General features: G+C 40.4%; 1 protein-coding gene across 5 annotated transcripts in view; it reads right to left on the reverse strand.

Annotated features, from left to right (window-relative positions):
* The window catches only part of ST18 (ST18 C2H2C-type zinc finger transcription factor), a gene marked incomplete at both ends in the record, with an annotated part of 84846 nt that overhangs the window by 10047 nt on the left and 52004 nt on the right, over window positions 1-22795 (reverse strand). For 3 of the 5 annotated variants that reach the window (XM_079796510.1, XM_079796507.1, XM_079796508.1), the window contains 7 exons: window positions 2837-3058; window positions 4214-4294; window positions 4389-4451; window positions 8068-8136; window positions 8981-9043; window positions 11210-11325; window positions 19435-19680. In XM_079796510.1, the coding sequence (XP_079652636.1) occupies window positions 2837-3058; window positions 4214-4294; window positions 4389-4451; window positions 8068-8136; window positions 8981-9043; window positions 11210-11325; window positions 19435-19680 (860 nt within the window). The remainder of the gene's footprint in view (window positions 1-2836; window positions 3059-4213; window positions 4295-4388; window positions 4452-8067; window positions 8137-8980; window positions 9044-11209; window positions 11326-19434; window positions 19681-22795) is intronic. The other 2 variants (XM_079796511.1, XM_079796509.1) reach the window with 1 other exon arrangement.

The following is a 22795-nucleotide window of genomic DNA, read 5'->3' on the forward strand; positions in this document are numbered from 1 at the left end:
GTATGTAAATACAATGCTGATTTAACATAGAGACTGAATGTTATTTAACTATTGTACAAGGCAGCGCTCACCCTAGGGGGCTGGCATCCCAATGCTGTCTGCAGGGGCAACTCCGGAACATCCCTGTGCTTACATCCTTTCCTGCCCATGGACGATCGTTACAATACTCTGTAGCTCGCAGGGATGTGTGAAGGTTTGAGAGAATAAACCATGAACGTTACTTAGCACAGTGCTTTCTGTCGGAACAGAGAGAGCCCCGAGCAGGTGATTGTCAGCTGTCATTGGTGACTGGAAAGAGTCCTGAACTTTAAGTTCAGAATACATTGCATGTAAATGTCTATGGTAGGTCAGAATGTGCTATTCCAGTTTAAGTCATTCTCACTTTAAAAAAGTATTGTGTCGTTTGTGTGTTAATGTAATTTTTATAAAAGAGAAAGAAGATCGTCTGTGTCGAACACCTGTGGGTGTGCCAGGAGAAGCTGGGCGTTTTTGTTATGTTATTCCATTAAATAATATGCAAAATAATATGCACATAGACACATATATAAGGAAGAAAAGCATTCCGCATTAAAGAGAACCACGCAAATGAAATGCAGTCTCTTGGATCTTGTGAGGAACAAGAGAGATCTCCAGTGAAGAGCAGTGAGATCTGAGTTACTCATTTGTCTAAATTCTTCATTGCTTTCCTTCTCCTAGAAAAACACTATCTGGTCATTAATTTTGCAGCCTGTATTTTCTTTGAACTCGTCATTTTGATTTTCATATTATGAAATACATCATGTGTGCACAGACACAGACACGATGTAAGAATCCTGCAGTGTAAGGAATACTCCTAAAACGAACACGGTTTTCCTTCCCACGGAGCGCGTGCCTTATTAGCAGCTCCCTGAGCCCCTCCACCATTGCTGTCTCCTGTCCCCCAGAGAAAACCATTAACTGGAATTGTGGGGGAATAATTACCTCGTTTTTACAATGTAATGTTGGTACATTTTTAACTCTTTGTAATTAGAATCATACTGAACATGTTCTCCAGCAGCCATTTTTTTCCACTCGGCATTGGGCTCTAAAAGGCCCCCGCGCTGTGCCTTCCTTTTCACCACTGCATGGCAGTCCCTGTGAACTAGTACCCACACTGATCCCTTCTGCCCTCGGCGGCCAGTGGGCAGGCAGGTCGCCTCCAGCTGGGAGTTAGTAGAGCAATGCCACGGCAGACATTCTCAGACGTGTCTCTGAGCTCCACTGTGCAGGGGCCTTCTGGGGCATCAGGCCTGTTCGTCTGCTCTTTTTCAACTTGACTCCTGAAGGCAACTCACTTCCTGGAGTGGCTTTCCCCACTACTCTTCCACCTGCAGCTGTATGAGAATCCCTGTGGTCCTCAGCTCACCTTGGTGTCATCAACTAAAGCTTCTTCATGGTTTTAAAGCTACCTCTGTTGCCCTAGCCAGTTTGGCTCAGTAGATAGAGTGTCGGCCTGCGGACGAAAGGGTCCCAGGTTCGATTCCGGTCAAGGGCGCATGCCTGGGTTATGGGCTTGATCCCCAGTGGGGGCGTGCAGGAGGCAGCCGATCAATGATCCTCTCTCATCATTGATGTTTCTCTCTCTCTCTCTCTCTCTCTCTCTCTCTCTCTCTCTCTCTCTCTCTCTCCCTCCCTCTCCCTTCCTCTCTGAAATCAATAAAAATAATATTTTTTAAAAAAGCTACCTCTGTTGTTGCTGACTGAGGGGTGTGCTCACCATAGCATTAGCAGTAACATTTCATTATCAGTGTTAACGTGGCTATTGCTCAGTCCGTGATAAGAAAGTTAAGCTACTCTGCAGTAATTGTGACATTAGGCACACTTGATTTGCCACTGTCATTTCTAACTATGGGATGGTGATTCCAACTCAGAATAAAACAATTTGTACTACTGGGGAAGAGACCAGGCATTTGAAAACCATCAAAAAATAAATGACTTTAAAAGTTCAGGTTTTCTCCATAGGCAGGTGTCACTGCATAGCCACTTAAATCAGCAATTCCTGGAAGGTTTCCCTTTTCTGATTCCATTGATATGCAGCCTTAAAACGGAACAAAATGTTACAATGCCCCGGCTTTGCTCAATCCACAGTCTGCTCCTAAGCAAAGCAGCGGGCTCACTGAAGCTTCGTTTGATAAGAAACCCGCATCCCACGCACGGGCTTCGAGGCTGGAGGGGCCCTCGCTATGGGAGGAGCGTGCAGGGAACCTTCCTTTAGGCAGAGTGTGAGCACTGTGCCCGCAGAGGACTCTGTTTAATGCGTGACACTCGGTGACAAAGGAATGACATCACTGTGAAACGATAAAGGGTTTTCCAAATCTCTCTCATCCTGTCACACACTTAGTAGTCACTGTGTTCTTCTCTTTCTGGCTGCTGGGGGTGAGTCACATCTTCCCAGCAGAAAAATAGCTACAATTTGGCCTGAAATTGCGCCAGTTCACGAGAGGCAGGGAATGGCATAAATATGTAAAGTGAAAGTTTACAATGACACAACATAATCGAGTAGATATTACCTCTTGGAACTAAAGTGAACCATTAAAAGACTGAACCATTTTAAAAAATAGCAGCATAAGCAATATCTCAGGATACAAAGGACAGAGGCACCATTTCTAGGACACTTGTAAATCGTGTAGTAAATTTTCAGAAACAGGGAAAATAGGGTTGATTCTGCACACTAGCCAACTCTCTGCAACACTCATTGTCATCACCTGAAATGCTCTAACCTGTGACCCTGAGGAGGGCTCCCCCCACCCCCAAAGCCCCCCTCCCCCCCAGGTGACAAATAATCACAACAACACAACAAAAAGAGAATAAAGGTTACCTTCTGTGGGTGACAAACACATTATTTACATGGCCCAGCCCATTGCAGCCTGGCAGGGGACAGTGTGGAAGTTCTTGTTTGTTCAGTTTCCAGGAGAGGGGGGCCCCATGGAGAGGGTTCTCCTTCTGTCTCTTGGCAGCCAGGGGACAGCCAGAAGCTGTGCGATGGGATGTGTATTTACCTGATATGTGACCTTGGCCGTCACACCCTATCACAGGACATCTAGAGGGACACAGCAGAGATGTTACCAGCGGGGAGAGAACGGACAACTCACATGACATGCAGTAACTGAGTGAACAAGAAGGTAGTGGCGGTTCCTCACTATCCAGAAGGCAAATGGGGAGACTATGGACTTTAAAAGATGCCGATACAACTAGCCAAACAGCATGGTTCTAGCAGCGCTAATGGCCCACGGGCTCTGGGCTCAGCAATTTTCACGCATTATCTCCTGTAATCTTCACTGCAAATCTAATGGGCAGAGAGTGTAATTATCCCATTTTACAGGTGGGGAAAATGAGGCTTATAAAGCTTCGGAAACTTGTCATCCATTTTACAAGAAGTGGAGTCAAGTTCAGACGCACACTTTTTAGCCCTAACCAACCAGGTAAGCCCTGTGTTACACTGCCTGCAAAGACCACGCCTGCAAAATGTTAACTACCTTTGTCCTACATTACATAGCACACTGCTCATAGAACTGGAATTCTGGTGTCCAAATACCTAAATATTAGAAATGCTGTAGAGCAAGCAATTTAAAATTCTACATCTAGCCCAGCTGGTGTGGCTCGGTGGTTGAGCATCCACCTAGGAACCAGGAGGTCATGGTTCGATTCCCGGTCAGGGCACATGCCCCTGGTTACGGGCTTGATCCACAATGTGCAACATGTAGAAGGCAGCCGATCAATGATTCTCTCTCATCACTGATGTTTCAATATATCTCTCTCCCTCTCCCTTCCTCTCTGAAATCAATTAAAATTTTTTTTTAATTTCTACATCTATATTTTTATATGTCATCCTAGCCTTGGTAACATATGTCTCAGAGGAGGGAATTTAATTTACATAAAAGTTCGCCTTAAGCAAAATTAAAGCTGGGCGGGGGGAGGGGGGGGGAATGCTGCTGATTTGCTGTTCTGTAGTGCCTCCACGATGCTGCTTTCCTTTAAAACAATTGCAAGTATGGTCCCCTCCTTCTAACTTTACAGTATCAATCATCTGTGGAAACACGGCTACGAATGGAAAATTTTTCTCAAACAATCCAAACACTGAGAGCTGCCTCAGGGATCCCTGTGTGTGAGATGCAATCAGCGCCCACTGGCACCACAGCCGAGGTCCCGCCCATTGGACCCACAAGCTACTTGCTGCCTCCGCTGTCGCACTTACTTGAGTTCAGGTTCTTCCTTCTCTTCCTTCGTAGCAGTCATTTTGACGCCACCTTTCCTGGCACGAGGGCAGCCGGACAAACTAAAATATGCACCCAACAGAGAACAAACCAGGTCATCTCCATGGCCACTGCTGCTGGCACCAATTTCATTTCTCAGAAATGGGTCCATCCTACCTTCTGTGGGAAGCATAGTTTCCAGTCACGTGCCCCGAACCATCACAACCTGGGGTTGGACACCTGGAAAACACAGGAACAGAGCTCTGGCCACGTGGCTGTGGTGGAGGGAGGGGGGTCATGACACATGCAAATAGAACTCAACAGAAGGAGCTGCGTTGGGTGTGGCCCGTGTTGCTTAAATAAAATTAGTTTTTGGCGAAGAATCCATTTTATAAATTTGTTAAGCTATGTGACTCTGTGTTAGGCTTGATAGACTGTATTAGTTATCCTACATTCTTTTTTTAAAATTATTTTTATTGATTTCAGAGAGGAAGGGAGAGGGAAGGATAGACAGAAACATCAATGATGAGAGGGAATCATCGATCGGCTGCCCCCTGCACACCCCCACTGGGGATCGAGCCCACAACCCGGGCATGTGCCCTTGATCGAAATCGAACCTGGGACCCTTCAGTCCGCAGGCCGATGCTCTATCCACTGAGCCAAACCAGCCAGGGCCTACATTCTTTTTTCTTTTTTTTTTCCTTTTTTTTAAAACTTGTTTGGGAAGGAACCTAAAATTTGACCCACATCTTAGTGCTGGGCTTCTGTCTACATCATGCAAAGTTCTTATCTTTCACTTAAGAAAAACAGTTTTCCAAATTGGTATAGAGCATAATTTATTTTCTTTGATACGCTCCACTACCATAATAATTCATTGAGTTCAGGTGAACAACAGTGTTCTATGTGAATTCCAGAGACTTGGCACATTAATACGGTTGCCAAAGGAGCTAAGTCATTTGCACCTGGTCTGTTCTGCCTCATGGTCCAACTTAAATGGCCTTTTGGAAAATCTACCAATAACTATTACTGACAATCAACCATTAAATTTGGAATGAGGAGGGTGAAAGAGGGGGAAAAACCCAATTCTGCTTTGAAGGCTAATTAGAATTCGGTTTCAAAATACACTTGAATACAGTTTATACTGCTTCTCTCCCTTTTGCCTTTTTTAAAAATCCCAAATCCTAATAGATACACACCGACTGACATAAAATGCTTGATTTTTTAAATTTTCTTGAAGAAATTATTATTTCAGTTATATGCTCACAATGGTTCAGATTTCTACCCAAACACAAGTTTGAGAAAAATAATAACCAAAAGGAAAATGTGAATACTTCCCCTTTTTTTAAACTTGAACCCACTGAACTTTCATGAAAATGTTTTTATATTCAATCCTGAGGCAGAAAATAGGAGTAAATGCTTTTTCCAAATGAAATATAAAATTAGCATACATCTTTTTAAGCCAACCATAGAAACCTGCATTGAGTTTTTTATTTTTTAATTATTTTTAATTAACTTTATTGGGATGACCTTGATTAATAAAATTATATCGGTTTCAAGTGTACAGTTCTATAATACATCATCTGTATATTGCATTGTGTGTTTACCACCCAAAGGCAAATCTCCTCCCATCACCACATATTTTCCTCTTCCTACCCTTCTCACCCTCCCTTCCTTCTGGTAGCCACCTTATTGTTGTCTGTGTCTATAAATTTTTATTTGTTTGTCTTGTTTGTTCATTTGTTGTTTTCAGTTTTATGGCCTGCATATGAGTGAAATCATATTTATGCATTGAATCTTCAATCAACCATTTTCAGATATAATATGTATTCTATTTTGTAGGAAAGGGTTAAATGCTAGTCTTTTTCTATTAATACTAGAGGCCTGATGCATGAAGATTTGTGCAAGAATGGGCCTTCCTTACCCTGGCTGCCGGCACTGCCTTGGCTTCTGCCAGAGCCACCTTTTCGCTCTGACCCGGAGCCGCCTTTCTGCCTTCCCACACTGCCCAGAGGCCCAGAGCGGCTGGCGTGGTGTGGAACGCCTGCCGCTTGGTGCCTGCGTATGCAAATTAACCCACCATCTTTGTTGGGTTAACTTGCATACTCACTCCTGATTGATTGGCTGGTGGGTGTCACAAAGGTACAGTCAATTTGCATCTTACTCTTTTATTAGTGTAGATTTTACTGGCTTAGTAGCATATTGCAATTATAGAAAAATCTGTGTCAAGTGACCTTGCTTTGGAGTTCTTCTTGTGTCTCTAAAGAAGAGGTTAATGAAATGTCTCTTTTTCTTCTATGTACAGAGAAGATCCAAAGTTGTTACTTATTAGATGACTGTATAAAACCTAAGTACTGGAGATTGCTATAAGACCTGTCAACCTACATGTTTTAAATTTACTACCAACATTTTTTCCCTAGAAATAATGTTTAGAGAAAATACTTAAGAGAACCGACAATTACTATGAAGGCACGGCAATGTGGAAGTTTAGAGTAATTCTATAAGATTGAATAATTAAGTACTGAGTAAGATGAAATAAGAGTAAGTATGCCTAGCACTTCTCTCTTTTCAATCTCTTATTAGTTTTTAGTTAGCATTCTTATGTTTCAGTCTGTGAAAGTGGTAGTCAATAAAACAATTTCCAGAATCTACACCAACACAATCAATTGTAGTTTACACTTTGAAAATGAGAAAAGTTGTGTATTGTACAGTTCCCTTTACTATTTCTGTTACTAAAATTCTGAATGTTATATCTATTTAATATTCCATCTTTTTTCACAGACTTATTTTCTATAATTTTTAGATAAAAATTTAAAACAATTAGAAAATGGAAATACTAACAAAAATTAAGAACATTTAATACCTGAAATTTTACCTGTGGTTTAGATACCAAATGTTGATTCTACTATTTATATAAATAGTGTTTTATCATTAAACTTAGTAACACTCATTTTTCCTAAAATATTATTATTTTCATGTAAAGTTCATTAATTTTATTTAATATTATTCCTTTGTCTTTTAAAAATGTATGCCTTATTTTATTTTTAAAGGGTATAAGGTGGATCATTACTTTTAATTATTCTACAGGTAATATAACAAGATATGAAAATAAACAAGTGAGAAGTTTGGAATAAAAGAAGATAAGAGTCTAACCAAGTGGCTCAGTGGTTGAGTGTTGACCTATGAACCAGGAGGTCATTGGTCGACTCCCAGTCAGGGCACATGCCCAGGGTTGCAAGCTCAATCCCCAGGAAGGGGCGTGCAGGAGGCAGCCAATCAACAATTCTCTCATAATTGATGTTTCTATCTCTCTCTCCCTCTCCCTTCCTCTCTGAAACCAATAAAAATATATTTTTTTTAAAAAAGAAGATAAGAATGGAGAAAATAAAATCAATAATTAAAAGTTAATATACATATGACTGAGATTCTGTAAACTAGGTAAAAATGAGCCACATGTATCTAGCACCCAAAAGTGGAAGGCAGTCAGATGATTCAAAATGCCCATAAAGAAAAATATTACGCAGTTTTCTTAAAATCAGATGATGGAAATTGTTTGCCACACCTTCAGAAGTCTGATTTATTATATAAATTCTAAAGTTAACAGTGGGAAAAAGGGTATTTTTATACTATTACATCACTGCTTTAAAAATTATTATAAAAATCAAAACTCCCAAAGCAAGCAAAATAATTAACTGCTAGTGATTTGGGTTTGGTCATTTGAACATTCTGGTGAAAGAGTGTGCTGGTTAGAATTCACTGAGACACGATTCACCACTTGTTAGTGACCACGCTGGTCCTGAGTGAGCCGAGTCCCAACACCGTGGGCACAGGGCACGGAGGTAATGCTTCCCACACTTACTTAAGCTCCTGAGAGTTAGCAGCCATGAGGGACTTGAGCGTCTTATCTGCTAAAGGACATCCAGAAACACTAAAAAGGGGTGAGAAAAACAAACACAAAACACAGAACACTGAATTACACAAATCTGACTCAAATGGCATCCTGAGTCTGTGAATATCTGTTAAATTTTCTGGTGACTGGGGATTGGAAAAAAAAAAATAACTAGGTTTGAATCTGGCTTTGTTACTCTAACCAGGTTGGGCTCATGGACACCTCCATTATTCCTGATAGACTTGGGTTTGCTATTTATCCAATGAAGGGCATTGACCCAGGGCCACTCCGCAATTCTAGAATGCAGTGATACAGTCATTACTGACAAGGAGTCCGTTCCCACGGCATCACCAAAGGATGGTGGCTCACGGGTTTAAATCAGCACCCAAAGGGCAAGCAAATCAATGAAGAAGGTAAGTGCAAAGATTAAGCAGAGCCTTTTGTCACTGCTTAACTTCTTTAACACCTTGACTTATTCTATGCCCAGGACTGGGGATGCCACATCCACAGGTAAGTGGGCAACCCCAGTCACTCTGTTGTCTTACCTTTGTTTTACCTGAATCCTAAAGCCAGATACAACCAAAGCCCTGACATAAAATCTAACTTTGTAGCCTGGACTACAGGAGCAGAAAACCATTTTTAACCAAAATCATGATATCTATACTACATAAGTGAAAAGACTAAAGATTTAACTTAGTTTTATGAAAAACAAACCACCATCACCACCACCACCCCCCTGACACACACACACACACACACACACACACACACACACACACACACACAAACCAACTAACTTACTCTCTAATTCATGATCAAGATATCGTTCTAGAATGGGCGAGAATTCATATTTAAATCAGAACCAGATGGTAAAACGAGGTACCTGCGATGGGATGCATAGTTTCCGGTGACGTGGCCACTTCCATCACATCCTGGGGTTGGACAGCTGGACCAACCAAAAATATATAATTAGCGTCAAGTGCATTTTGTTGCTTCATTTGCTTTGTCTGGTTCGTTATAAGGTAGCTTCTCTTTTCAAGGTCAGTTAACACAGTATATAGGACCTGCAGAAGCTACTGAACTAAGGATCTAGGCTACAGAAGAACGAGTAGACTAGCGAAAAGAAAACTGGCATGCTCTTATCAGCTCTCAGCATCACATCCAATTCTCTGATTCAAATAATGTAGGAAAGTGATGCTAAAATATATGTTGTAGTGATGTTGTGAGTCAACAATCAATGATGTTTTATTTCTTTGAAAATATGGGTTATAAAAATAAATATTGTAAACCCATGCTTTGCAATGACAGCGGCTCTTAGGAATACCACCAGCAGTTATATAACAGATTTCAGAAAGGAATTTTTGTAAGTTTTTAAGAGGCCAGGCAACATAGTTATTTCATAAACATTTTTTAAATCATCTGAAAAAGAAAAAATCTTTGAAAATACTACATGTGACTGAAATATAAACTGACAGTAATAGTGGACAAAGTTGCTGACAGTTCAGAAATAGGTAAGACTTTTATTCACATCTTGAACCCAACAAAGCAATTGCTAATTAAAAATAAAACTAAGCAATAGGCTCTCCGTGCATCTGGCAAAGATCAGAGTCTTGATTTTATCTCAGAAGCTAGTCACATTCTGGGCCTCTTCTGTGTGTTTTAAAAATAAGCTAACAGGTGCATTATTCTGAGCAGTTTTGTGTCCAGCTATAGCATATGTAAACAAGTAAAGAAAAAAATGAACTATGACTAACATTTGAGCTGAGTTATCTTGCAAGTGACATTCTCCCCCCAAATGGAGAAACAATCTTTTCTGAACATTATACAAATGGTATATCAGAGAGTGAAAGATGAGTTATAATGATCTGTTAATTCCCACTTTGGAAATACATCGCCACCTAGTGTTCAAAACAGCATTGCATTTACTTTATTTCTTATTTCTATTTTTAAGTTACTACTGTTAATACTGCCGAGGAGAGGTAAAGAAGTACTAATAATTTTTAAACAAATCAGCTATAAATACTTAGTAAATATAATAATAAGTTGTGCACTGATCTACTGATTAATTTTCATGTTTGGTGGTATGAAGAGGTTAAACAAACAAAAAAAAGAATTGGGGGCAGGGTTGTAGTGGGAAACGCTTATGTTTCAGATTCTGACAGCTGGCTTTAATTGCAAATCTTCATTGAAAAATACTACACAATAACATTTGCCAGTATGCTGAGAAGGTTTTCAAGTGAAAGTATCAAAATTAGAGAGCAGAAACTAGCTAGTTCCCTCAATAAGTGGCATTCCAACTCTAAGCAAATTGATGCTAATCAACAAGACCAAAAAATCCTATTTCAAACAACTTTGGGGAAGTAATTGAGGTACATTTATTTATGTGCTAGAAACATAAAACATAAAGAGTCCAGGGTGAAACTGAAAAGTAGTGAGACTTTCACAAAACCAGAATGTCAACCCATAAATATAAGGGGTATCCACTAACGCACTCACCGGTATGTAACGTGTGGTGAGACCCATGAGGTCTCTAGAGATCATTTTCTAGGAACTCATAAATATATTCCAAAAGTTGTTCAAAATCGTTTAAAAACCCTTCCTCGTCGGCTTACTTTTGTACCGGTAAGAAGTGCCCATTAGAAGATAATCACTTCCTTTTTCTGTCCTTTGAGAATGTGATGAAAACGATGAACTGTCTGCCCCAAACAGCAATTTGCATTAAGTGCGAAAAGGTTTGTAGACACCTGAAGCTCTGACGGGTTTTCTGGAGTCAATGGATGTCAGATTAAGAATTTCTGATCAAAACATAAACATTTCTATTGGCTTTATGGTGTTGTTTTTTTAAACAGTTAGACTTTTCATTCTTTTAGCATAAGATCATGTCAAGTAAATGGGTTGTTTTTTGATTGTTGGTGTTTCTTTTTTCTTCATAACCCTTAGTTCTGTGCATAGGTTTAGGTCCATATAGAATATCTAATGATTGAATGGTTGAAATTGCCCTAAAACATTCCTAAAATCAACTCTATAAGCCAAGATACTATTACTCAAAATATACGACCTTGAGTACCTTATTTCCAGGGTCTCACAGAATATGCCATTTTGGATCACTTACGTGATTAGTTCTTTTTTGAGATCTCTTGCATGGAGCTTGGGTTTAGGGCTTGGCATGGAGGCCTCTCCAGGAAACTTTTTTTCCTCTAAATTTTCTAGAGAGTTCACTGGGTCTTTCTGGGGGGGAAAAAAAAAAAGATAAAAAACAGAAGCACAGAAGGCATTAGGGAACCCTGGAAAGACAGCTGTATTTTGAAGTCCTCAGGGTCAAATGTGAGTTTTGGCTTAAAGACTTAGCTGAAATTCCTCTAGGATTTGTACACAAAATAAATAAGATAATGAGCATAAGGCATGAGAAATTATAATTCATGGGGACATCTTTAAAATTTTCACATTTTGGCAAATATAATTACAGAGGCATTTGTTGAGCCATATAATTAAGTTACTATTCTAGTAGAGTTCAGGTTTCATTGTATGATGAACATTTCCTAGAGAACATAGGACTAGTTCTTTATGTACACAGAAGTCATTGGTAAAACAGAAGAAATATTGCAAAAGTAAATCACAAAAAGTTTAAATCTGAAAAGGAATAAGTAAATTTAAGTTAACAGAATGTTCTTTCTAACATACAAATAACTAAGATTTAAATTATTTGTTTAACTATATAACTGCCCTAGTTGGTTTGGCTCAAGGAATAGAGCATTGGCCTTCAGACCAAAGGGTCCCAGGTTCAATTCCAGTCAGGGACACATACCTCGGTTGCAGGTTCCAACCAGTTAGGGCCCTGGTTGGGGATTGTGCAGGAGGCAACCAATGTTTCTCTCACATCAATGTTTCTCTCTATCTTTCCCTCTCCTACCCTCCCTAAAAATAAATGGAAAAATATCCTCGGGTGAGGATTAACAAATAAATAAATAAATAATAACTGAGTCTACAATATTTAGGTATTTAGTTAGTTTTTTCTGGATAATCGCTTTAATTATTGCAGCACTTCCTGTTTTTTCTTAAGTTACCTTCGTTAATTGTTGTGGAGGTGTTTTTTATTTTATTTTATTGATTTTTTACAGAGAGGAAGGGAGAGGGATAGAGTTAGAAACATCGATGAGAGAGACATCGATCAGCTGCCTCCTGCACATCCACTACTGGGGATGTGCCCACAACCAAGGTACATGCCCTTGACTGGAATTGAACCTGGGACCTCTCAGTCCACAGGCTGACGCTCTATCCACTGAGCCAAACCAGTTAGGGCTGTTGTGGAGGGTTTTTTTGCTAAATTGGTATGCTTTTACTTATTGAGTGCAATTTCTTGTTGGGTTATCACTAATTTTCATGGCCTTCTTTTAAGCTTAATACTGATCTTTATTTTATAAGGCTCATTAATCCTTTCAAATCACTTATTTACCATCTGATATATTATGTTACAGGAAACTAATGATCATTTTCCCCAATCACATAATTAGTTTATCATTTGGTTTATATCTGGTAAATATTTTCTGGATTTAATATTAAATTCAGATGAACTAATATAGAAAACTGTATTCTAATTCTCAAAAGTACTGATCTAAATAAGGTGATAAAACAATTTTAAATTTTTAAGGTAAATCTCATTTAAATCAAACAGATATAAAAATGCAATGGTAAAATATAATTGTAATAACCTGAGTCTACATTAAAAAGCAATGGGAAAACAACATCCCTGAATATTTCTAACTAAAGAAAAATACTAAACCTTGATCTCAGTTATAAAGGCAAATGCAATTTCTTTCATTAATTTCTTAGATAACAATTCAATCAATTATTTAACACAAGACCATATAGTGTAAATACATTGGTAAACTATCTCGTTATATTATCATCAGACAAAATTAATAAAAACTGTTTTGATGTAATTTTTCTACATATTATTTATAGTGTTAAGTATTCCATCTTATTTTATTTTTTAATATATTTTTATTGATTTCAGAGAGGAAAGGAGAGGGAGAGAGAGATAGAAACATCACTGATGTGAGAGAACCATTGATCGGCTGCCTCCTGCACACCCCACACTGGGGATCGAGCCCGCAGGACCCTGCAGTCCATAGGCCGACGCTCTATCCACTGAGCCAAACCCGCCAGGGCCCATCTTATTTTATTGATAAATGTTTGAAAATAGCAGCAGAGAATAATATACCCTTGAAAATTAAAGAGAAATAGTTACTTGATAATACTTGCCTACTAAGATACAAGGAGAAGTGCTATTTTAGTGGATGCTTTCATGGAAGCAAAATAGATGAATGATGCTTATACTTTTCAAGTTTTGTAGTGTGAATGCCTAAAGTGAAGCAATTCCTAATTATAAGATGTAAAACCTAATAATACCACCATCCATTCCATTTAGTATTATCTGGATTCAGCCTAGCTAGTATTTTCTACTATAATTTATAAATGTCTTGGCTTTTGGAAAGCAGATACAAATGTTAAGTCCAGTAATAAGTCTCAATGTAGAACAGTCTTTGTTTTTCTGTATAGATATTGAAGTTCTCACAAACATGGCATAAAGAAAAAAGCCATCTTATTATTTTTTTATGATACAGAACAAAGAATCTCTAAGAAGGTATGAACAGTTATAGATGAACATGTAAAGCTTATCAGCTGTTCAACTGCTGAATCTGTGCATTATAGAAAGCAAGGAAATAGGGGCCTTTGAAAGAAATGACCAGTTATGAAAGTTTAAGTTATTTGACTAAAATGCATACAAAATAATGCTTGCAAAAAAAAATAATAATAATGCTTGCAGAATATATAATATTTTGTTTGGTATAGTAATATGTGGTAATGCTTTAATAAGACAATTTTATTGAGTATGACTTTTTAAATATTTTAAAAACTTCTTTTAAAAACTGTGGACTCTTATGTATGCAATCCTATATAATAAAAGGCTAATATGCAAATAGACCAAATGGCGGAACAACCATTTGCCATCATGTGCACTGACCACTAGTGGGCAGACGCTCAACACAAGAGCTGCCCCCTGGTGATCAGTGTGTTCTCACAGGGAGACTGCTGCTCAGCCAGAGCTGGGCTCACAGCTGGCAAGTGCAACAGTGGTGGCGGGAGCCTCTCCTGCCTCCGCAGCAGTGCTACGGATGTCCAACTGATGGCTTAGGCCCACTCTCTGGGGCGGAGCGGGCCTAAGCAGTTAGCCAGACATCCCCCAAGGGCTCCCGGACTGTGAGAGGGTACAGACCAGGCTGAGGGACCCTCCCCCCATGTGCACGAATCTTGTGCACTAGGCCTCTGGTTTCATTATAAAATAATTGTTTTCTTCCTTTTCTTTGCTCAGCATATTGCCCTTAAAACACTTGCAGAGAACATAGATATTCAAATACAGATGGCCATCAATAAGAAAATTCTTCATTTGTTACAGAAGCATTTTATATTGGATAAATTCATAAACAGGACTGAGTAAAACAATAAGTTATAAGAATATATAAGAATTTTTTCATTATATAAAATATCATTAAATAAAATAATATTATTTTTAAATGAATATTTTGAAGTTAATATTTTTATACTATGGCTATGTAAGAAAGAATGTGGCATATATGTGTGTGTTTAGAGAGGACATGGATGCAATGAGATTCCTTTAATGTACAGATGGAAGTTTATATGGATTTTAGTAAAGACCAGAACATAATGGTAGCATGAATAACAGATAATAGCATCTGGCACTTTTAACATTTTAAGCCCTGAAATTGTTGGAGCACTGACAGTTGAATGAAACTGACAGCCGTAGTTATTTCTCAGCACTTTCCTTCTGAGATATTTTGAGTTTTTTCCAGATTCAGGAATTTTTTAGGGGGCATCTGGACAGGCTATTTCACTGAGAGAGACAGACAATATTTTCTGAAAATTGCCACCAAAATTAAGCAACTGTTGTGCATATGAGCTAGATAACAATGAATTAGAAATAATCGCTCCATTTCTGGTTGCCTGTGTGTAGATGTATGTGCTTCATGTGAGGTGGGGTGGGGAGGTGGCGGAGGTGGCAACAGGAAGGATGGGGGTAGGGGAGCAGGAGCAGACCACAAGGTAGTCTTCAATCTATCGCTGGGCCATGGGCAGCCATCCCAGGAAAGCTCATTGAAAATGACAAGCGTGGACAGTCCTTGTAACTTGTGTCGTCACATCCTATAGTTCTGGATCCTGCTATTCTGAGAAGCACTGTAGACCACGGTTGCCTCCACCAACCTTGCCACATACTGTTCCTTCTTTATTCTCTTTTTTCTTTCCTTTCTAGTTTTTTTCAATATTCCCTAGTTGTCTCCATTTTTTTGGTGTATTTTTTTTTTCTTTTGTTTCTATTTTCTCTCTTCTCCCTTTCCTTCACGATAGGGAAGCCCAGCCCATTACCTAATTTCTACATGACCCAGGATCAACACCTTTCCCTCCTTGAGCTTCAATTTTCTCCTCTAAAAACATGGATAATAATCCTGCTTCTCCATCTAGAGATCTCAGTCTAAAGATCCCTTATCTTTATTTTTCTGAACAAGGTATCCCTCTGATACCTTCCCAAGGAGGACATTGAATGCAATCTACTTTTTCAAAATAATACTTATGAAGTATCTCACTTCTCATTTTCAAGATTCAGAACAGGATGTGAAAAATACTCCTTATCAGTCGATTACCTTGTCACAGATGAAGAAACAAAGAACAGAAGGTGAGAACATGTCCTGGGGGCCAGTGATGGGCAACCTTTTGAGCTTGGTGTGTCAAACTTCGCCAAAAAACTGAGCATAACTCGGGTAGTGTGTCACTTTGAGGGAAAAAACTAACTCCAAGACTCTAGTCGCAAATGTTTCATCCTCAGGAGCAGCAAATGTTTCATCCTTGGCCGCGTGTCATCAGAAATGGCTACGCGTGTCAGTGCTGACACGCGTGTCATAGGTTCGCCATCACTGCTGGGGGCCAAGGTGACTCAGAAGCACTCTTTCTGTGCCTGTCCCGCCGGCTGTAGCTTCCCCAGGCAATGGCTCACCCAGGTCAGATAACTGTGGTCGGAAGCATGAAGCTTAAAAACTACTTTGTCAACTCAAACCTAGGGCGAGCACTTTGACTCCAAGAACTCACTTAGCATCTTCAGATTCCTTTTTGTTCTTCTTAAGGACACTGAATCTCCACATACTTTCTAAATTCCAGATTTTAGATTATTTAGGTTGCAAACTGTAGAAGTAAAAGTCTGTACTATCAGACCTGAAGTAAGTAAGCCATTCGAAAAGAGCAGGAATCTAAACAAATCCATTTTTTCCCCATGAATTTGCCAGAAAATAAAACATGCTCATAGATATAAGCTTTAGATAAGAACATACGTCCATTGAATTATAAAAGCTGCCAAGGTGAATCCATATTTTTTTGAAATTATGCAAAATATGAGATTAGAAAGTAAACAAACTATTTGTTGTTATAAGACCTCACTTTCTGGCTGAGTGATAAAAAACGTGTAGCCAAGGAGGTCTCTTAGGCACTAACTAGACCCCCAAACGGGAGGAGTTTCTCAGCATATAAAAGGTACAGTGTTGGCATTGTTGCGGGGGGGCACAGAATTATAACCAATGTCAAACACAAGACCCTAAATGGAAATGAGCGCCCACTTGTCTGAAATTTGCTTCATTAACTCAGGACTGGATCCGTTTGTCTACCTTTAGGAATAGAAGGATGTCCGGCGAGCATTGGCCATGGCCCATCACAGCACGGTCACAAGGATGAGGCCAGAAAGCCTGAGTCCCGCCCTGCACATGGCTTTGAGACACTTTCAAACATGGTGGGTTTTACCCCAGCAGGATCCAGCCAAGAATAAGCAGGCAGTTATGCTGACTTGGCAAAGCACCATCCTTCACGTGACATACGGCTTTTACTGAACCCCCAGCAACAGGTCTTATCACTTGGATTAGGATTCCCATCAGTGGCACGGGTGGGATAGACCACCATCCCATCAGCAATGGACTGGCTGGAGACTCGGAAGACTTGTGAATTGGAGGTTACCACCCGCCCCCCCTACCCCTTTTCTAAAGCTGACTTGTATGAAGTGGGATTGAATCAACAATCTTGATCTCATCATGACTATGCTTGATCAGTTACTATGAATTTCAGCAGATTTCTGGGTTATAACAATAGACAGGAGCCTGCAGGGGCAGGGCCAGGGGGTGGGTGGAATGTGGTGGGAGGAACACGTTTGTCAGTTTGTGGTCATCGCTTATGGTAACCAGCTTTTTATACTTTGTATGTGTCAGTTTTATATTTATTAGAGTCAAATATACATTATTTTAAGAAACTGTTCTTCTAAAATACAATTAGGATAGATTAACTAAGACCATCCCTCAACACTCTGGATACATTCTTAAAAGCCAGGCATAATGAAGTGACTAAATCCAGCAGGACAGAATCTAATCGGAAGCAGCTGCTGTATCAATCTCCCTCTCCATTCCTGGGATGGTGAGTGTGCTGGTGACACAGAGCAGGCCTTGGGTCCTCGGGACTCCCAGGAACCTGTCCCCAGCCACGACACATAGGGTTGGCCTTTCCTTTCTACTTTGTGCGCCTGCTCCTGCTCCATGTATCAGCGGGATGTGTTACGTCAGTCCTCCTGCTAGATTGAGCGCACACGTGGTGGGAGAATGGGACTGCATCCTCAGGGCCTACCTTACTCACTGGACATGGAGATAATACTGCCAGTGAACAGGTGCTCCAGGAAGGAAAGAAGGGAGGGAGGGAGGGAGGGGAGGAGGGAACGAAGGAGGGCGGGGAGAGGGGAATTGCAAACAACCCCATCTGAGATCGCTGCTGTTTATGTTGACTTATGCTCTGAGATGCTAAAGCATATGCTAAAATGAAATCACTCTTCCCCTAAAGTCTCTGGACTTCAAAAACCTGAAAAAGGCGGTGCACACTTCCCAAGAGAATGGCTATTTCGGTTCTTGAAACATGTAAACTGGCAAGTATCTATAACTTTCCTGACAAACAAGCGGAAGAGAATCACTTACTGTAGCAATGAGGGTCACATTTGCAGTGATGGAGAGTCTAAACCACAGAGGGCTCTGGCCATGAATTCTTTTGAACGACACTAAGTCATGCTAATTAGGCCAAGCCAGGTGGCTCAAAGGAGGGAGATGAAGGCTACAGGAACTCCTGCACAGTCACGACATCTGGCTTGCAGGAGTAAAAGCGCCTCTAAGATAACCAAGTACGTGAATGCATCTTCTTGACTTTGGGATTGAGACAACTCAGTCACCCAGCATGTGACCCAATGACTCCCACGGGGTCTTCAGGTATTGGTTCCAGGACCCCCTCAAATACCAAAATCCATGGGTACTTGAGGTATTTGCACAGAACCTACACACATCCTCCTGTATACTTTAAATCATCTCTAGATTACTTATCATACCTAACGCAATGTAAGTGCAATGTTCATAGTTGTGATACTATGTTGATTAGGGAATAATGACAAGGAAAACATGTCTCTACATGTTCAGCACACATTCAATCATTGGTTTAACTACATAGCACATGTCAGCAACAACGTAACTTTTTTCTGAACATTTTCCATCTGTAGTTGGGTGAATCTGCAAGGCCGATAGCACATAGTTTTGCTAACACAGTTCCTTCACAAAACCAAGGAAATACATTTGACATGATTCTTATTTGTCCCTGAATGAGTTTCATCTTCTATTTCCTGGCTCAGAAAGAATTCATAATACAGGCGACTGTATCTGAAGGGAAAGATAATGTAATCTCTGGCCCAGTTCACACAATTGTAGCCATAATGGAGATAAAATTCACAATAATAGCCCTAGCTTGTTTGGCTCAGTGGATAGAGCGCTGGCCTGTGGACTGAAGGGTCTCAGGTTCGAATTTGGTCAAGGGCACATACCTGGTTGCAGGCTCATTCCCCCGTGTGGGAGGCAACCAATCGATGTGTCGCTCTCAAATTGATGTTTCTCTCTCTGTGTCTCTCCCTCTCCCTTCCACTCTCTAAAAATCAATGGAAAAATATCCTCCGGTGAGGATTAACCAAAAACGATTTTTTCCCCCCACAATAATAACGTATTATTTTAGGCAAGTAACAGGAAAAGTTGGGTTTATTTATAAATTTCCTCTGAAATTTAAAGTTAACACTCTACCAAAATCTAAAACAAGGTACAGAACGATGTATCATCTAAACAGGACTCTGAAAAATAATTTAGGAGAAAAAAAGCCAATAATACTCCTCAATCATGCTTTCTTAAACTTATCGACATACTGTAACAATACCTCTTTCTCCTCCTCTGTCTTCCCAGGAGCTTTGCTGTAGTTGATAGGCGCATCCCAGCCCTCTTGGACACACAGGGCCTGGTAGAATGCTGCATTGACCAAAATGCTGCTTGTTTTGAACGGGGAAGAGGAAGGAGTCGGAATAGACGTGTTAGAGGAAGTGAGGGGTGCAGCTTTGTCCGGGGTTCGATTTTTTTTCATGCTCAAGTCCAATGTGCCATTTTCATCCACTTCTATCTCGGCTCCCTGGTATACGTAGGAAACAGAAAAAAACAACAACATTTAAGCTGTTTGCTGTTATAGCTTAGCCACGTGGAGCTTTTAAGGGATCATTTTAAATGCAAGCTTTTGTGTGAGTACATCTGATTTTAAACCTCGCTTTCTGGTTTGCTTTGGTTAATGTTCGATTCTTAGGCAGTCTTTTCGGAGCAACCCCATTAGGGAGCTTCGTGTTTCTGGGTTTCAACAAAGTAAGCCTAATATCAATAAGATGCTCCAAATACTAAATGCATTGGCTAAACCTGGTAGGTGTTTTTTTAAAGTCTGGCTCTAAATCTTCTTTCCTAGTTTGCAGAATTCTCACTCGCAGTCCATCATTTAAAGCATTAATACTTGACTTCATTAAAAAGTACAACAGTGTCTCTCCCCCTCCCCCGCCCTACTGCCCAAATCACAATATTAATCTAACATGAGAAATATGGAAAAATAACCACCCGGAAGAAAATTTTTATTGGAATATTAGATTAACATGAAAGTAACATGTTACCCTGGGTTACTGGAACCGGAAAAGCTTTGTTAAATTGTGGGGAGGCAGCGTGGGGGAGGCAGCCGTGCAAACCATGATCCCCTCTGCGGGCCTTTGGGTAGCAAACCATGATCCCCTCTGTGGGCCTTTGGGTAGCAAACCATGATCCCCTCTGCGGGCCTTTGGGTAGCAAACCATGATCCCCTCTGCGGGCCTTTGGGTAGCAAACCATGATCCCCTCTGCGGGCCTTTGGGTAGCAGGTTTCAGTTCTGCAATCAAATCTCCAGAAGAACGGTGAGTATTTTCCAGACACTTAGGAAAAGACTTAAAACTAACCTCCTCACAGCATTTATGTTGGGGACACCTTTGGCTAAGGTTTTCTTGTTTTGTTTTTGAGGTCCACGTGCCCGTGCGTTCTGAATATTCTGCAAGGTGCCTGCTCAGGCGGGTTTTCCATGGCATCGTAAACCGGGAGCGCCGCCAGATGCTGGGAGGAGCATGCCTGTCCTCTTCCGAAGTGGGTCCAGTGAGTATCTTTCTGGCGTTTTCACCATCATCCGTCAATTCACGGTTAACTTTTGAATGACTCCTCTACTCTTTCCTTTAGGCTGGCAAAGCAGGAGGCATCCTTGAATATGTTAGCAGGATCCCTAACGTGTGGTAGCCAGTCACTTCCCAGGGGATTGACTTTAACTCCCCATTTACACTGTGCCTGCATCTCCCCCACAGCCTCACCCGCCCCAACAGCTGCCACTCAGGTGTGGGCCACGCAAGGTAGCTGGGCTCATGGCTTGCCCCTGATTTAGAAAATGAAGCCCGGCCGGCGTGGCTCAGGGGTTGAGCACTGATCTATGAACCAGGAGGTCACAGTAGATTCCGGGTCAGGGCACACACCCGGGTTGTGGGCTCTGTCCCCAGTGGGGGGCCTGCAGGAGGCAGCCCATCAATGATTCTCTTTCATCTTTGATGTTTCCATCTCTCTCTCTCCCTCTCCCTTCCTCTCTGAAATCGATACAAATATATTTTAAAATCACCTCTTCAGTGTGTTTGTTCTACCTGTAAAGTTCCTATTTTCAGGCTCTCAGTCTGTGAGACAGATATGCTTTATTGTATTTGTGGGAGTTAAATACACTTCTAATATGTTTGTATTAAGATGCTTTGGCCATATCTTTCTGTCCTTTTTAGTAAATAGTTTAATCTCCTGTGATAGTTTTAAGCCCTGAATTTGACAGCACAGCTTATCCGGGATAATAACTTAGTAACCACAACATCTTATGCCATCTGTATAACATCAAATACATTTTTATACCAGCATTAATAAACCTTAGTTACAAAAATCCAAGATATTAACCGTATCAGTGCCATGTGCTCTCTCCAGGATACGACAATGCATTCTGTCATGAGCATATCAAGGCAATTATTGGCTTCATAGCTGCTATGTAACGATAGCAATAAAACAGATCTATAGTAATCAAGTTTAATAACCAACGTAAAGTGCTAAATGCCATAGTTGCTGGCATTTTTTCATTAAAAAAAAAAAAAAACTTGGGTTAAGACTGCACAACTAACATTCACATGAAATTCCAGACCTCTGTGACAGATGGCTTAGGGAAAAGGAGCCATGTGACTGGGCTGCAGAATTTTATAGTACAAAACCCACAAATAGTGCAGATTTGAGCTCACTGAAAAATATCAATTATCCCAAGGCAACGCTAATATGTATTTTAGTTTTCGCAGGGGGGAAAAAAGTTCCAAATAGTAAATTTTTAAAAAATAGAGCTGTTATGAGTATATATCTTGAGTAATCGTGTGCTGATTGGGGGGGGGGGGGGGAACCACTCCTAATGTTTAAAAGAGGCACTTTTCTGTAGCCCAAGCTCCAGCCGGCTGCTCTGAGCACCTGACTTGACTGGGAGAGAGCACGTTTGGGCAACAGGGTACAGATGGGCTTTAAGCGAGCACACAGATGCGTTCACCAATTACACACAGTCCCAGGGAAGGGCCCCTTTCTGCCCATCGACGGCTGGGTCACACGTTTACTGCATGGGTTTTTATTCAGAGCTGTAACTAGGGACATCACTTCTCTCCAGAGTCTGAAACTCCAAATGGCAGGATAAAAGGGGGAAAAAGTTTGGGGGGGGGGGGGACTGTAGGAGGAGAAAACAGCCCTTCAGCTGATATGGAGCCCTACCCCCAGACTTCTAATATTCTAATTTCTCAAAGTGCTACTTGGGATCTTTATTTTAACTTTAAATTTTAAGTTTTCTTGAGGTAGGCATAAGTCTATTGCTACTCATGTTCTTTCCAATTTGGGAGCCTATCAAACACCATCTAACCCATTTCAACCACTTTCAAGTTAAAGATGTTACCTGTGATTTATTTATTCATTCATTAAATTGCTGATAAAGCAATTAATATTTTCAAGCTACTATATTTGGGGGAAAAGAAAATTGAAAAAAAATACATTGTTCCTGCCTCCGAGGAGCTTATTTTATGTGTATAAGAAATTTGTAGTAAAAGGTGATTTAATAAATGTTATAAATAATTAAACTGAAAATGGAGATAATTATTCATTGTAATTGTTATCTGCACTATAAAATAAGAAGTGTCTCAGT

Source organism: Cnephaeus nilssonii, assembly GCF_951640355.1.
Source record: "Cnephaeus nilssonii genome assembly, chromosome: 18".
Lineage (NCBI taxonomy): Eukaryota > Metazoa > Chordata > Mammalia > Chiroptera > Vespertilionidae > Cnephaeus > Cnephaeus nilssonii.